Source organism: Lutjanus erythropterus, chromosome 8 (assembly GCF_056507025.1).
Source record: "Lutjanus erythropterus isolate fLutEry1 chromosome 8, fLutEry1.hap2, whole genome shotgun sequence".
Classification (NCBI taxonomy): Eukaryota; Metazoa; Chordata; class Actinopteri; order Lutjaniformes; family Lutjanidae; genus Lutjanus; species Lutjanus erythropterus.
In genome coordinates, this window is record NC_139324.1 from 26,732,669 (window position 1) to 26,750,536 (window position 17,868).

At 37.3% G+C, this 17,868-nt stretch overlaps 1 protein-coding gene across 2 annotated transcripts in view; it reads right to left on the minus strand.

Moving 5' to 3' along the window:
• osbpl6 (oxysterol binding protein-like 6) overlaps positions 1 to 17,868 on the minus strand; it is a 72,485-nt gene that overhangs the window by 44,286 nt on the left and 10,331 nt on the right. For both annotated transcript variants that reach the window (XM_084725097.1, XM_084725095.1), the window contains exon 2: positions 14,221 to 14,466. In XM_084725097.1, coding sequence (XP_084581223.1) covers positions 14,221 to 14,367 — 147 coding nt within the window. In that variant the 5' untranslated portion in view covers positions 14,368 to 14,466. The remainder of the gene's footprint in view (positions 1 to 14,220; positions 14,467 to 17,868) is intronic.

The window sequence follows — 17,868 nt, forward strand, 5'->3', positions numbered from 1 at the left end:
TTATAGAGTAAATATTTTATAGTTTCCCTCTGATGTCCTCCAACTGCCTAAACTTCCACTGATTTACAGTTTCTTGATGGACAGATAGCTTTACTTCTTGCTAAGTCCTGCTTAAATAAAGCTTTATTACACCAGGGCTACTAATAGGAATGCTAACTGTACAACAAACTTAGCTAACTAGCTAACACCAGTTAGCTATAGAAGGTACAGTTACTTCACAGTTACTAAAGTTACTTTAGTGGTTACTTTAGCAACAGGTAAAGCTATCTGTTCATCACATTTGATAAATGATTTATAAAATACTATAATTTAGCTGTAAATAGATGTGTTTTCTCAACAACTATAACTCTTCCTGTGGGCCACACAAGTGGAGCCTGGTGTATGATTTACAGAGTTTCCTGATGGACCGATTACTTGTTGCTAAAGTACCCACTGGCTGCTGTTAGCTAGTTAGCTCAGTTAGCCATGCAGCTAGTAGTCCTATTAGCTTTAAAGTCGAAATAAAGCTTTTTAGCATTATTACAGTGGCACTACTGATATAGGAGCACTAGCAGCACGGCTAACATAACTAGCTAGATAACGGCGGTTAAGTTACAGTTAGTAAAGAAATCAGGAAATGTAAATCACAGAGAGTTGAGGCAGTTCAGCCAGAAGACAGCAGACGGTGTTTCATATATACTCATATCAGAAATGCTCACTCCGTGAGCCAGTTCGCAGCCTCAGATCCTCAGGTGGGGCCCCTCTGGCCGTTCCAAAATCGAGGTTTAAATCTAAAGGTGCTTTTGCCATCGGGGCCCCTTTGGAACGACCTGCCTGAGGAGATAAGGACTGCAGAATCAGTGGCTTCTTTTAAATCTCTTCTTAAACCCATTTTTATAGACTTGCTTTTCTGTGATGTTGTCATTTTGTTGTTTTTTTACATGCTTATTTTATTTCCCTATGACCCTCCACCTTAACAACAATCTTTTTGCATATTTACTTTTTGTTTTTTATTTTATCTTAATTTTGTCTTGCGTTTCATTTGGCCTCTCCGTCGCTGGCTTTCTGTTGTCGTATTGCCTTGCTGATTATTATTATGAAAAGTTACCTTAAAATATTGTTTTGAATGGTATTAATTTACGTCTGTTTTGTAAGGTCTAAACCTTTTTTATGGTTTTGGTAAACAAAAATTTGTTTTGCATGGTCTTTTTATGCTGAATCATGGACCATTAGTAAAGAGATGTTAGTGAAGGATGAGAGCTAAAATCTTTGGCATCACAATAATATTCAAAAATATGCTTTGATCTTTAATAAGCACCACATTCCTGCTCTGACTTCCATTTGAAGATTATCTGCAGAGCAGCAATAATGCTGGAAGGAAATACACTTTGACAGATTTTTCAATTACTGTAAATTGCTTGAAGAAATCCTATGACTATTATAATTTCTGTGGTTGAGCACAGGCCTGTATCTGAGATGTAGTTGAAGAGGAGCAGCAGGCAACACAGAAACTACTCGCTTAGTCTCTTTAGTGGTGCAGGGAATCAAAGCCCCAAAAATGAATTTAAAAAAGAAAAAAGTAAAATCCCACACACACTTATCAGCTCGTTGATTTATTAAAAAAGTGCAGATGTTTCGGTCACAAGGACCTTTCTCAAGACGCTGTATCTCATTTAGTAGCCTACATTTTCCACATGCCTCTCAAGGTCCAGAAAATATATTTTCCTCAATCATCTTCTTACTTGAAGTGATGTGACCTTACATAAACACAAAGTTGTGATTATTTTTGTGTTTTTGATTTTTTTGTGCTCTTCTTGCTGGTTTCAAATGGACAGGATTCAATTAAGGTGAGTTAAGGTGTTGTTAAACAGTGATATCACGTACTTCTCTGCACCAACCAGGACTTGGCGCCAAGTTTAATCAATATCTCATGACACTTGTTTGGTTGTTTGCGAATGTTGCCAGACCACAGTCAATAATACCTGATCGAACCATGCATATACATCCTGATTACACCTGGGTATTATTTAAAAATATATGACATCAGTACCCTTAAAGTGATACCAATTTGATACTTTTTTCTACCTCATTTGATACCCTTCATGTGAATATATTGCTGAAATGATCCTTCCACATTTTATCCATTTACTTTAATCAGACACAACCTTTGAACGTTTTGGTGTCATCTCAGCTGAAAAGAACTGAACTGAATTGAAAACAGACTGAATGGGTTGTAGCTGCTCCAGTAATGGGCAAATCGCATGTCTCATTAAATTGAAGAACTCTTGCAGTGATTGGCTGAAATCAAAACCATACATACATACATCATTTTTTGTAGACCTGGACACAAAAAAGATGAAATGCAAGTATCATTTGACTGGACAATTAATACTAATTTGTACTGCGTTATTTTGGTTGACTTTTTTTTTTGCCACTATACATTTTATTTTATGGCACTTAATAACATTGGTGATATATTAAGGCATCAATTTACATGCACAACAGGTTTTATTATATGATACTATCTTTTATTTTAGGTTTCCATGGGTGCTGCATTATTGTGTGACATCATACTACGACTTTGCCCTGAGTTTGCAAGTAAGACTTTTTTTCATCATCTTTTTTTGGACATTTAAAGTGATTTCAAATAAAATAGATTGACATCTTAAAGGTATGCCGTACCAATGCCCCACCCTAGAAAATGAGCTGATTTTTGAGTGCTGAACAGAACAGTTGTTCTTTTTCTTCAAAAGTGTCACTTTGACAATGGCTATGTAATAGTGAAACACTTCAAATTACTTCAAATACCTGCAAGTGTCTTTACCTGTGTTAAATTTGCAGCCGGAGAAAGAAACAGTAATAATAGAGCATAAAAAAGTCAAGCAAAAGTGAAATTGGCAACTTTAACTGACAGCCCAACTTGTCCTCTGACTGCACTGCATGATAGTCTACGACTGTTGTTGTAAACAGTGTGATGTCTCCTCGATGTAGCAATATCTCAATATGACATGTGGCCAACTATTTTTGGGCAGTTATCCGTCAGACTAAGTAAAATATTAATGCCACTAAATGTAATATTGGTGAAGTGGGTCAGATGTTTAATTTCATATTTGACTCAGTAGTGGCAGAGCCTTAAGGGCAAAACCCACGACTTAACATGCACAAGCTTCTCTGGAAAGCCAAACAACAGCCTGTGGCTGTTCACTGCACGCTGTGATGTAGCGACCCTCAAGACAGCTCGTAGGGTGAGCGTTACGACACCCGACCTTGGTCTGCAGGGCACTTAACAAAAGGAGACAACCGCTTGTTTAATCTAATGACTAGGCAAACAGATCTGTCTGGTAATGAGGTCATGTTTCTCCCCTCCGTTCAGTCGCCCTGTGTGCAGCTGGGAAAGTGGAGGAGCTCAGCTTTATTAGCAGAATGCACTTCACCATGCAAAGCAATTGTATATCGTAAAAGCTAGTGGTCCGCTCATTACGCTCAAACGCTCAAGTCATTATCAGCTGAACAACTCAATGGTATAATGTTGCCTGTGAAATGATCAAAACATCCTCAACAGTGTCTGTATCTAGAACAAACCAGCCTTAAACTTGACGAGCAGCCTCCCTGACAGGCAATAACAAGCAGCAGCCTGTGAGAAACCCTTCACACAAACGTCCTGTGTGTTATCAGCAGTATTACAAAAAGACTTCCAACTGGCTCTAAATTGATAAATCAATACAACACTACATAAAGAACGGCTCGGGCTGCAAATATTGCAATTCAATGCACTTTCCTGGATGTGGTCTTAAGATCGAGACCATCAATGATATGAATCAACAATTCATCAATTCCTCATGAGGACCAGTGGCTTCACATGAAAATACTCAAGCATATGCCTACTGCCGGTTTATATGGAGATTGCTGCTACAGTCAGAGGATTTGCTTTAGTTATTGGACCCTGAAAACAGAACTGAATAAAGCCAAAGTGGTTTCCTGCACTCTGCTCACACTCATTGATCTGACTGCAGAATAATTTAAGGCTGAATGAGCCGGTCCCTCTTGGTGAGTTCAGCACTTTAATGAAGGATCTTGTGGCAGACTCAGTACAAGGATGTCTGCTTCAGATTTTAAAAGGTTTGTTTGAAGAGCTTGTTCATTTTATACCAGATAACTTTGACTTGATTTTTTCCTTTGTCTCGTCTCCCTCGAAAAAGACTCATATCCAGGGCTCGACATAATCTTTTTCCCACAGTCCCACAGCTGTCCCAAATTCCACTTTCAACTGTCCCAGACTTTACAACTATTGTCCCAAATTGAAGTTCTTTTTTTCAGTCTGAAAGTGCTGCTCATTAAAGCTTCCTTAAGACAAGTGCAATAGGTTGTACACAGTTACATAACCTACATTTTATCAGTGTAGTTATTATTAAGACACTTTCATCTTTTCTAAAAAATTGTGATGCACAATGCAGTGTTTTAAAGTTTAAGTTTAGGTTTGCCATTGTTGTGGACTTATATTAATGCTCTGTGCACTTTTATGTTTTACAGTTGCTGCTTGCTGTTTTGACCGAGTTTGAGCTCCAAAAAGATTTTGCTTCTTTGTGGAATATCCTCCAGGTGCATTAGTGTTTGAATTTTTGTGATCCTGAGCCATTTTGGTAAGGTATGCAACAGTGTCGTTTTATTTTCCCTGGAACAAGTTGCCTTTGATTTTATGATGAAACAAAAAAAAAAAAATCACAACTTTTCTTTTTTTGCATTTTCACTTACTCCCACAATTTCCTTGCAAAAAACTCCTAAAAATGTTGCAATTTGCATCACAATTTTTTAGAAAAGCTGCCGTGAAATCAAGCATTTTGGCTGCAACAACTCCAGAAAAGGTCAGCTAAATTCTGGAAATGGACACTCGATATTAACAGTTTTACATGGTTTAATTAATTTACACAGATGCTTTGTGGGGTGAGTTAAAATTTGTGTTGAGTCATAGGAATCATCATAGCAATGACTGAATGAGTTTTAATATTTTTTCAGATGAGAAAGTTACTATTTAGATTCCCAATACTTGGTCAATTTTTATGTTTTTGTAATGTTTCTCTACTGCCCCAGAATTGTCCCAGACACCAAATTTTGTGGCCCAGGTAATATTTTTATTGTCTCGGAAAAAAGGACATCTTTAATTTCAAGCACGGCTCGTATCAGTTGAACAACATAGTTAGATGCCAGTATATTAAAAGAAAAATGACCATTAAGAGTGAAATGACTCATCAGATAAATAAGCAAACCTAAGAGTCTACCTGTGTCAGATTCATACAGCCACCACCTGCAGTGACACTCTGCAGACACACAGTAGATCTTTTAACGCTGCGATGAATCAAACTATTACAGTTAAGGTCTCCCTGAGCAGCAGAAAAGGACAAACACTCCTTGGGGACACCTTAGGCTAAATCAGCACTATAAATATCTGTACTTCAACCCACTTCTGTATGATGACAAGTTTCTCCTACACATCTGCTTCTCCTGCAGACACTGATACTGGTCTCTACTGCTGCTTAAACACTGTAGGACTTCTCTAAAAACTTAATAACCAATTTCAGTTTATTTCCTACTTTTCCTTTAGTGTATTCACTGTGTAGTAAAACATAACGCTGTAACAAAAAGAGTGATAAAATACTAAACGAGATGACTCCTTTTCATCTTTCATGTGTTTCTAAATCTGAGTGGCTACATAACCATCGATTACTAAAAATAGGCTAACTGCAGGCCCAGAGAGGACAGCTGTAACTGCATCATTTCATTAAGCCTCTTTTACACTTGAGAAAAAACCCACTAACACCCACTGACATCTGGCTTTTGTCTTCAATAGGAAAGGGTACAATCAGCATCCAGGCCAGGGTCAAGCGACTCTGCAGTAGTCACGGGTATTTATTGACTCCAGCTCTGATCGGCAGTGATGGAAACGTAACACCCAGGTGGACACGCTAATTTCCACTCCTTTTCAGCAGAGGCCATTAAGGTTTGTCGCCTCTGTCAGTAACTTTAGTGCCTCTTTTGCTCCTTTTTCATACACATATGCTGCTAAGCTTAATGTGGTTTGACTGGTGCATCAACCCAACACAGTGGAGTTTGCACCTGCTTGAAAGTGTACAAAATGGTGAATAAATATCCTATATTTCTTCACAATAAAAGTCTGCTGTCATTTTGTTATCTAAAAGCTTTAAATATGAGGCAGCAAAATCAGGAAATGTTGCATTTTCTTCAACAGTAACTAAACAAGCAAACATGAAACAGTAAAATAAAGCAGATTTCTGAAAGAACAAACAGCAAAGCAGGATAGAAACTAAACTTCAAACCACAGAGATTCAGTTACAAGCTACAAAAGTACTGAGAGCTGAACACAGAGACGTTTAAAAACGCCTTTGTCTCTGCTCTCCTGCACACACGAACTGAAACTCTTCTACTGGGAATGGGAAAGGGGTATATTATTTAGCAGATTTAGCTGCATTTACAAAAACCAGCATATACACACAAATTTCAGTGTAGAGCTGTAACACATTATCTTATCTATCTAGTCTCAGGAAAACATCACATTGCTTTGTTGAGATAACACAATAAATATCTCACTTTCACGAGAAAACAAAAGGTTGTTATGTTGATGAGTTAATTATCCTATGATCTTTAGAAAAAGACCAGTTGTTTTTCCAAGATCAGAATGTCATTATAAGTGGAACTGCAGTGATTGGTCAATTAATCAATTAGCCCACTGACAGGAAATTGATCTGCAACTACTCTGATAATCAATTAATGTTTAAGTTTTTTGAGCAACATTTGTGGGTTCAAGCTTCTCGAATGTGAGGGTTTGTTGCTTTTCTCTATTTTATATTAATGTAAATTCAATATCTTTTTTGACTTTTTGGATCTCACTACAGACTATCAATTTTATTTTTTTATTTTTTTTAAAAACTACAACCCAGTGGCATTTATTTTGGGAGTGTACAGTGATAAGACCTTTCCAGGCAGAGTCCACAAAGCACTATAAGACTCATTTAACACTGACCTGCCCTTGTATTTTTCTTCTTATGTTTTTTTTTTTTTTTTCCAGAAAATGTTGATGTTTTTCAGGCAAGGCTTCCTGATGAATATATGTTTGTTTTATTTGTAAAAAAAAGTGCCTGTGAGGCACTGGTTACTTCTGATTACTTAATGAACCCCCACAACACAGGAGTGGACAGTTTAACAAATGACATTTATGATATGGAAAACATTACTTTTTCTTTCTATCATCAGAAAAGTGTCTTGATACCATAAAGCAGTATGATGATATCTACTGAGATATTACGCGGTTCATTATTTTATTTTATTATTTTTATTTTATTTCATAAAAGGACTGACTGCTGCATTGTTTTATATTTTTCTCAATTATATATGCATATTCAAACATTCAGCACATATTTCTTCACGTTTATGTCATGGCTGGCTAGTTTTATTTTGTTTTATTCAAGAGGGAAAGTAGAAGCACTGTATGTTAAAAAAACAACTAAAAACAACCCAGTTAAAAAATTTTAAATTTGAGTTTATTTAGTGGGGTCTGTGATTGGTGGTATATGTCCTTTGGGTAGGTCTGACTATTTTTCTTTCCCTCTGCTGTCTCGGGTTTATGCTGCAAAAGAAAACTTGATGTTATATGATGTTATATATGAGGGTGGATGGTGAGTAGGTGGGGTTAAGGATGCTTGGTAAAGGTAGCGGAGACGAAGAGGTGATAGATATATATGGCAATTTGATAAATCTCTAAAATAATTTCATATTAATTTAAATAAAATGTATTAATTCTTGAGAGTTAAGAAATTTCAAGTCTTTTCAATATTTTTAAGGCTAATAGCCTACATAGATGTGTGCTCAATACTAAATACTAAATACTAAATAAACAATTAAAATTGAACCACATATGCGGCCTCCTGTTGTATTTGTATAAGAATATACATTGCTATGAAACTGTATATTATAACTGTAACATGTTCCCACCTCGTCTGCCACAATCCCCACTGAACAATGGTATTTCAGCGACTAATAACCACAGAGGATTTGTTGTGAGGATGGATTTCACTGCAGTGTCTGGCTGGCTCAGCGGTAAAGCTTCAGAGTAAGAGGGTGGGCGGCCACATGGATGAGACGTTAACACCCTGAGAGACTGTGATGAAGCGCAGTCCCATGCTCTGAGTAAACACCGCAGGTTTAGTTACAGACCTACAGTCCACATGTGTGACCTGCTAACTTCTCGGAGAGATACTGGATAACTGTGTTGAGTGATTTACTAAAGCATAGATGGTCATTCTTCAACTTAGAAACAGCGATTAGACAAAAAAGAGACTATTTACAGACCAGTGCAATTAAAAGGATCCCTGTGGAAAATGACATCAATGGATACCAATGTGACTATAAAATAAATTACTTTTTATCTTTCCCATTGGTTCTGTCAGTATATCAGGCCATAAGCCACAATCTCCTCATATTCAACAAAGGGGTTAAGGTGGTTTATGTCATGGCTATGGCAAAACATCATGTCATGGCTTTGACTGTGGCAAAACTCAAGCTGAAACCAGAAATATTCATGGAAAGATTGGCACCACCTGCACAGACTGTGTGAAGATTAAAATCACCTCTGTGTGCCGTTGTGTGTGTTTTTTTCTTTCTTTCCTTTTTTTTTTTTTTTTTTAACACATTTCATTTTCCAGTTTCATCAATTTCAGTTCTCTATTGAGATAATCCACTCTGTTTTTGAGTTGGTCTGTTGTGTGCTCAAGAAAATTAGATTATCAGACAGGGTTCTGCAATGAGACCAAAATCTCAACTCCCAATACAAGTTATTTCATATCCAGATAACAATACATTAGGGGTGTCACGATATACTGTTTTTTGATGATAACTGTTAACGATAATATTTAATAGCTTTTTAAAATTACCTATTTATATATATATGTTAGTAATACACATATGATCATATCTTCAGGTCTTGTGGATTTTCTGTTTATCAGTTCATCCGGTTTTCATCTAGACTCTCTCTCCACCTTCCTACACTCAAAAGAGACAAAACGCACAGTAAACAAAGTTAAAGGTGAACATTTCTCCGAGATGTCCCACTTTATCTTCGACAATATGCTGTCCACAATTTGGTTTTCTCCACTGGCTACTTTTGCCTTTATGTCCTCTATTTTGATGAGTCTGATCGTTCTAACCCACTGCCTGCCCGCAATAACTGCATTTTTACTGTACCCACAAATTTATATTAATATATTTTCTACCCGTCAAAACTTTTTTTGCAGGTTACCCACTTGGTACCTGCAGAACGCAAAGTGTCATCTATCTTCTTAACCAATGGTTTAAGTTTTTTACTCATTTTAAGTTGATGTTTACCTTTCCTTTTTCAACAAATGGATCTGCAAAACAACAAAGTATTGACAGAGGTGCTGTAACTGCCATTTCCTAGACTTTCAATTAATTAGCAAATAATATACTTTTAATTGTTGAATTCGAAAAAGGCAATGAATCAATTAATGTTTACTCATTAACAAATGACAAAAATATTGCCATAAACAGTTTGATTTGCAAAAAAATAAATGATAGAGTATAATATAAAAATGATAAATGTTTATCTACCATTGCAAGATATATATCATGATATCACACAGCCCTTTTATCAGGTCTGTCAAACCAGCAAATAAGAAACTATGATATCCTGGCCACAAAATAAAAATACATTCACATTTTCAATAACAGAGAGCAGATACTGATTTACGCAGTTGTCAGTTCAAGTGCTCCATCATTCTTTCATCTACAGTAACATCACTAACGTTATTGTAAAAACAGCCACTATCTGACTTCAGAAGAACTGATAATTGCTTGATAATCAGTGATTTCTTTACTCTCATAAATCAAAAGGGAGCGCTCTTAAATATTTGCCCTCAACACAACATGTGATTCCATCTATTCCTCCTCCTACTGTCGCCGAGCCGAAAACATCTTATCTAACCAGGAAATGACATGCAGCAAGAGAAAAAATTGATAGTTGCAGCGACATCCTGAATCAAAGTGAGTGTCTGTGTGTGTGTGTGTGTGTGTGTGTGTGTGTGTGTGTGTGAGCTTACTGCAGGTGGTGCCTCTAATTGCTCTCATGAGGGTCTGCAGAGTGAACAGTAGTCGTCAGCAGAGGTGAAAGTGACATATATCGATTTGAAAATGGGGGCTGGATCTCATTAAGGCTTTCCCCCAACAAAATGCTCCGTTCTCATTTTTCCCCCCCAAAAAAAGAGAGAGGTCCAGCCAAGCCAGCTCAGGTCTTTTCTCAGCGTCTACCGTGCTTCCTCCAGATGTCCCTGGGGACGATGTACTGTACACCATATTCTCTACAGCGGTCCACCTACACAATAAATATCACTGAAAACTCCCTGCGCAGAACAAACAAAACAGACTCTGATGCAGGAAAACACGGTCATCAAGGTTAATACTAGAGGCTGACGAATATGATCGGCCATTACGAGCCTAATATGGGCCACAGGTATATCTACATCAACATATATGTTTTCTGATATACATTGATATGAAATTTTTTTTACAGAACATATAGTGCAGAAAACGATGCTTGTGGTGATTTAAATTTAGCACAATTGGTAACATTTATGAGGACAAAAATTCATTCTTTATTTTCATCCCTAGAATTGGTTGATAATGTATTAAATAATTTAACACACTAAAGAATATTTAACTTAAATTTTCTTCAATTAAGGTATATGTTTAAGAAAGCAGCCTACTGAGTACCTTTGCAAAACGCCATCTGCTGAAAAAGATTGTGTAATACAATTGAAAGCTCCATTGTATTTAAAAAAACACTTTCATAATTTGTTTATTTTATTCATCTTAATCTATTTATCTGTTAATATCCAGTTTCTTGAACACCTCCATCTTTCATCATCATCTAGGAATATAATAATCCATTGTCCCTGTATTAATTATTTAGGTGTGTTTTGTATGATACAAATACATGTCAGAAAGGTGTAGGCCTACATCAAAATCCCTGTGTTTCTCTTCCTTCCTTAACAGTTTTAGATGATTCATCTACATACATTTTATCCACGGAAATATAATTTGGGGGCGACTAGCTAACTATTTACCTGACAGTTAGAACTGCGAGGACAATTTAACATAGTGGACAAACTGTGTAATGACAACATCACATGATGCACTGTGGCCCAATAACACCTCTTCCCATAAGCTTATATTGCAAAAGAATCTCCTGTGAAACAGTGAATAAATTAATTTAGGCGTCGTGTCATATCAGGACTTGATCCATTTCGTCCAATAACCTTTGGAAAGTCTAGAAGAGCTGCACAATTAAATCATTTTATCCCCATTCAAGTTAACACAGGGCTGCTTAGCCGGCTCAGCTGAAGGCAGTCTATAGTCCGCGCCATACAGAATCATACATGGAAGAATCTGGTCATTTTATACCCAGACGTTGGCTTCATGCACCACTGAGCAGCTTTTAGAGCAAAGAAAGGAGGCCGGCCTCAAACACTGTACGCAGTTCTCCTTAATACACACATGATGAGTAGTAGAAGGTAGCAGAGGTGTGTGTATCAGTCAGCAGAATTTTTTCTTTACATTTCCAAATAATGTGGTTGAGGTTAGAATGTGTTCTTCGCTTCCTTATCTTGATCCATGGATGAGGGAGGTATGGGTGGGGGGGGGCAGCAGACTTCTACAGCACCATATAATGCTGTATTCATTAAGCTAAGCTAACTTTCCAAATTTGAAGAATGGTAACTAAATACTGCCGCTTCACTCGGAAATGTCACTTTATGGAGGCTAGAGACACTTCCACGTCTGTTTTACTGTGACTTTAAAGTCAGTGTCACTTAGAATGTACTTACAGGAGACGTATGGCCTTTCTTTCCTTGTTCGTTTTTATAATGGTGGCGAGCCAAAACCCCGAGACAGCTGAATCGAACAAAGGAGGATTTACAGCTCTAAATGTGGTTTTGAATGATACAGCTGCCACTGTAGTTGATACATCAAGCGTGTGGATGGCCCACAGGTACATCACTGCATCATTTAGCAAACACTGCAAAACAATAACACAAAACAGCTGCAACAATCAAGAACTAATTCCCAGTTAAATTCTTCATGTGCTGCTGATTCTTTCAATATGCTGCTGACTATCTGGAGATCTTGCTCAAGCAGGTGTACAAAATTAAAGGAATCTACTGAACAAAGACTGCTGCTATCTTGGTGGCTGCCTCCTTGGTTAGCACATGACTTCATTAAACACATTAAAAGAGATGAATAAGAAAAGGGAAGCTAATAGATAACCTCGCTCTCAGATTAAGCCGTCTTTAAGATTATGGAGCGTCTGGGAAATGAAATGCTGAACCCTTTCACCCGTGACGGCCTTGTTATCAGAAGCAAGTAGGCGACATTAAAGAAAGGAACAAAGAACAGAAGGTTTGGAGGGGTTAACGGTCTCCCTCATCAAACAGCAGGACATCGACTGTGTGCTTCAAACAGGGGGCCGTTTCTTCAAACCGACTCCCTTTTCTCCATCTCCCGCAGACACAAGCTGGGCTCCCCTCCACACAGCATACCAGAGCGTGCCACATGTTCAGTGGAGCACCAAGCCTCCGCCTGTCCCTCATGAAATATGCATCAGCCAGCGCCGACGGAAAAGCTGTGATGTCAGAGACTCCAGTTTCGGTGTCCTGTTTCTGCGTGGCCACAGTGACAAAGCAGCTCGGTGAGGTAAAGAGGGCTGGGGGCTTCGGATGGCTCATTGCAAGGGGTTAAGTGTAAGCACTTGTCCTGTGAACTGTGAAATAAGAGCGTATCTCATTGTTTACAATTCCTCCGCAAGGTTTTTACTTACTAACCAGGGAATTAAGGCTGCTCTATCTTAGCTGATTAGTCACCTAATCAGTGGATAAGGTCTAATAGGGTTGATAGTCAATTAGTCTTTTTTCTAATGGACTTTTCACTAGGAATAAATTATTAATCGTTAGTGTGACTGAATTCATCTGAATAAATTTTATTGGTATTGTCACTGGACAAAACCGTGTTTATCTTAAATTACCAGTCAATCAAATTGTCCAGTGTGAGCTCAGAGGTCAACAACATACAAGATTATTAAAAATGTCTAAAACTGTCTGAATAGCTTTAGTCAATGAACAAAGTCTTATGGGGACAGTTCACCCCAAAATCACAAATATGTATTCTTCTCTGGCTTGTTGTGCTATTTATCCATCTAAATAGTTTTGGTGTGAGTTGCAGAGTTTTGGAGATATCAGGGACTAGATGACAATCAGCAACAACAACGTCTCTTTACAGAAAAAAGTGACCTGTTAACTCAAGATAATATTAATAATAATAATAACTCAACAGACCTTGTGAACAGTTTCATGTAGGGACTACTTTCTTTCTTCTTCCACAAGCCACGTGCCAACTACTCTCTTTATATTTGAGAGAAAGCGGACATCTCTACAGCAAATATCTACAAAATTCACACCCAAAAAAATCTAGATGTATAAACAGAGCTACATTCTTAGAAATACAGGTTCTTCCTGAAGGACTGAGGTTCTACCCTGAACTTTCTGCTTCTGAAGAGCCCTTTTTTGACGCAAGGGTTTGTCAAGGGTTCTTTGGGTGACTAAGAGTTCCATTAAGAACTCTTTCCATCCAAAGAAGAGCCTGTTTTGAAAGAAAAGAGCTCGCAAATATAAAACAGTTCACAGTGGAACCCCCTTGGTGGGTTCTAGATAAAAACTATCCCTGGTTGGATTCTAAGTCGAGGACAGCCCTAGAGGGAATACACAAACTGTAAACATAACACATGTGCAGGATCTGTGGAGAAAATCTGAAGCTGCTTCATTTACTCGAAACGGATGAGATGGTGACGCTGGATGACGGCGGCTGATTTTACAAAAACTGTCTCGGTCATCACATAAAAGTTTTGACTGTTTTTGTTTCTCACACTGAAACTGCTGAAATAACACTCGCAATTTTATATTTTCTGGCAGACCCATTTCCCTTCCATCCGCTTGTTTTTCTGTTGCATAAACTGTCTCACAAGAGGACAGCACTGACAGAAGACTGCAGCAACTCAAAATAATATTCACTCCTCACCATATTACCTCAGCTCAAGTCACATTCATTCAGACTGCTGCTGTCCCTAGAAACTGTTTCTAGATGGGATTCCTCCTGTGGCCTGGCAATTACCTGCCGACTGTCGCGCTGGGAGGAGGAAGAGGACGAGGCGCTCTTGTGAACCGGTGTGGAGGTCTTGTTGACTGGCGTGGAGCTCCTCTCCTCAGAGCTCAGGGTGCGGCCGTGGGGGCCTCGCTGGTAGTGTTGTTGGTGAGACATGGTGGGCACCGGTTGGCTCCGTGGACCTCCCTCAGCACTGGGCCCCGCAGATCAGGCGCATCCTCTAACACTGTCTCACGCTCACTGCTTTCTGTTCATCTGAAAAACAAAAGGTCAGGAAGTTACACTATTGCATCTTTGTCATCTTCCTCATTCTATCGCAGAACTGTTGTTTACAGATAGAAGAATTGAGCGACTCAACTATGCATCACTATCAGCATGTTAATCTAACTCACAGATGCTCAGTTGACACACCCTGAGTTACTCTTTTTAAGATTCTTCTAATTATAGGTGCATTACTGAATAAGCCCATCATTATGTTTGCTGTGAGACTGGTGCAGCTGAACTGTAGCATTTTCAAGGGACAAACAGAGTAATCTTTTAAGCTCTCATCTATATTGACTTGAGCCTGTAACTATGCGCAGTCCACTTACTCCAGTAAAACAGCAAACAGTACATTTTAGTAGAGCTCCAACGATCAGTCAGTTAGTTGATTGACAGCAAATTCATTAGCAGCTATTTAGATAATTAATGTTAACTAATTTTAATTTTAAGTAATTTTAAGGGACTACTAACATATATTATAGTAAAGAGAAATTTCTGAATTCAACCGATGAAAAATGTATCAATAATTAATTAGTAGTCCTAGAAGTGGCAGTAACTGCATCTCATTTGACAGCGTTTTGTCAGGCAGAGGCATTTTTGAATATAGAAACAAAATTGAACATAAAATGAGGGGAAAAAAAGTTGTATTTTGTATCTTCTGTATCTATTAATGACTAATCAACTGTCAGCATTTTCAACTATCAACAAGATTTGCAACCCTAACTGAAAGTGATATTAGCAGTGATACTGAAAAGTCAACTGTACAAGATTTAAGAAGTAATATTTGACATGATACTGAATGTAATATTGCACATTATGTTGAAAAGTGATATTGCACATAATCATGTCGGGCTCTCATTCATGGGAATTTCTGTTTTCTGATGTTTTACAGACTAAACGATTTATAGAAAAAATAACAGGATAAATTAATCATGAAAATGACCGTTGGTTGCAACCCTGCATGTTTGAACAGGCGATGAACTCAGGTAATGTCTCAGATCACCCTGTCAATCTGACTGCAGTCTTTCCCTCCACTGCAGGAGAGCATCCCTCAGGACTGTGTAACATCCATCCTTAAACATCTAATTACCAACATGATAACGATGGTAATTAGATGAGAATACTAAATCAATAAAATCCACGTCTACATCTCTACTGTGTGGTCACAAACCAGTGATAACTATTTTTACCAGCCATCGCAGCATCTACTGGTTTATATGAAAACTTGGTGAGGGTCGTATCTTGAATAAATCCACTGCATTCAAAATGTCTTGTTAACCTTATGTTCAGATAGCAGTGGGGAGGGCTCATTTTCATCATTAGTCATGGCACCGTGTTGCTCCATGCTGACTCCCACAATACTGCCTGCAGTGGTGCTGTGTAATTGTCTAAGCTCTCAGGAGGTCTCAGCACTGATAAAACATACATCGATCGCAAGATAGGAGAAAACAAACAGATAAACAAACCCTGTTCGATTTAGAAACCGAGACACTTTAGGGAAGATACTGAGGATGTTATTGGACCTTTACAAGGACAAATATCACAATATTTTTTATCAAATATCTCAGTGTAGATAATGTGACTTCGGGGATAACACTCAGAATATTTAGGCAACATACAAAAACAGGCTGTGAAACAGATATTTGTAATGTGTATATAATAAACTAAAAGTAAGAGGCATTTGAACAGTGTGACAAACTTAGAAAACTGTATCACATAACTGTGATGTCTTTAAAAACAGGAAAATATTACATTTATAGAGCAGCTCCACAATAAATCATGTATGCAGAAACATTTATTATATTTATTAGTAAACGCAGGACAGCACATAGTTGTCAACTCATACTATTATCATTATTATTAGTAGTAGTAACAGGAGTAGTAATCAACTTAATTAATAAACTGATTAATAAATTAATATCCATCTATTTTGATTATCAATTAATTGTTTTGAGTCATTTTTTAAGGGGAAAAAAATCCAAATTCTCTGATTTCGGCTTCTCAAATGTGAATATTTTCTGGTTTTCTTAACTTGTCTGTGACAGTTAACTGAATATCTTTGGGCTGTGGACAAAACAAGACATTCTGATCAACAGTGTTCACCACTTTCTGACATTTTTTGACCAAAAACTAATTAATTAATTAATTAATAATTGATTAATTAAGAAAATTATCGACAGATTAATTGATCATGAAAATAATCGTTGGTTGCAATGGTTAAACATAACCTGGTTACAGCTTCTCTTTTTAATTTGCATTTTAAGAAATTCTTAAAAAATAATAATAATTATATACATATATGTATATATATATATATATATATATATGATTTACAAATCATATGAAAAAATAAAATAAAAATATATATATCAAAGATAAATTTAAAAAAGGAAAAAAATAGCTCATTAGATAAAATATCAGTTGACTGATAACCAGATAGCACAGATACAAGGAGAAAAACATCAGTATAATTAATGTCACATTATTTAGGTCAAACAGGAGGAAATAAAGGGATTGTGAGTTACACCTCGCCCATTTTTCTCACCCTTCAAAGACATGAACTTGATTACTATCATTGTCGTGGTTATTTTTTCCATTGATTATATTTTATTTACAAGATCCTTTCATTTAGAGTTAGTTAAGTTATTATCTTTTAACCAGTTTCACCTAATTCGTTTCATTATTGTTACCCCTATTACCAGGAACAAGTGTGACTCTTTCTTCTTGATCTCTTCAGGTATTTTCCCAAGTTGTAGGATTAGTGGGTTTTTATTTAGAGAAATACCAAACCTACTTGACAGTTCTCTAATAGAACATAGTTAGATGTTTTTGTTGTTGTTTTTTTTTCCCTTTTGTGATACTAAACTGAATATGTTTGGATTTTGGACTTTGGATTTGTTGGGGTAAAAAATAGCAATTTAACAACGTAATTTTAACTACTATTGTTACTATTATTATAATTATTACAGAGATTAGATGGAGCTAAAGACAAAATCTAAAAGACTGATGAAGAACTGTGCAGCAGTGAAGGATTATCAACAGTCAGTGATTAATATATTGTGCCAGAGACTGTTTGTGTTCACACAGGCGCTGTATACACCTCTCTGGAGCACCCTGTGGTTTGAGCAACAGGATGTGCTCTCCCATGTGTCAGGGAAACTCCCTGAGTCCACTGAGCAGCTCTGCACACTTCAGCAGTATGTGTGCGCTCTCACATGCAACTGTGCAGTGAGTGCACTCACACACCATAATCTATAATTCAGATCCTTTAACAACGTCATCATCCCTGCCCTGTCTTAAGCCAACGAGGATCTAAGCTACTGTAAGACAAGGCGCTAAGTCTATTCAGATAGTGTATTCCACTTAGCCTATTTAATAGATCCACTCTCCTTGACC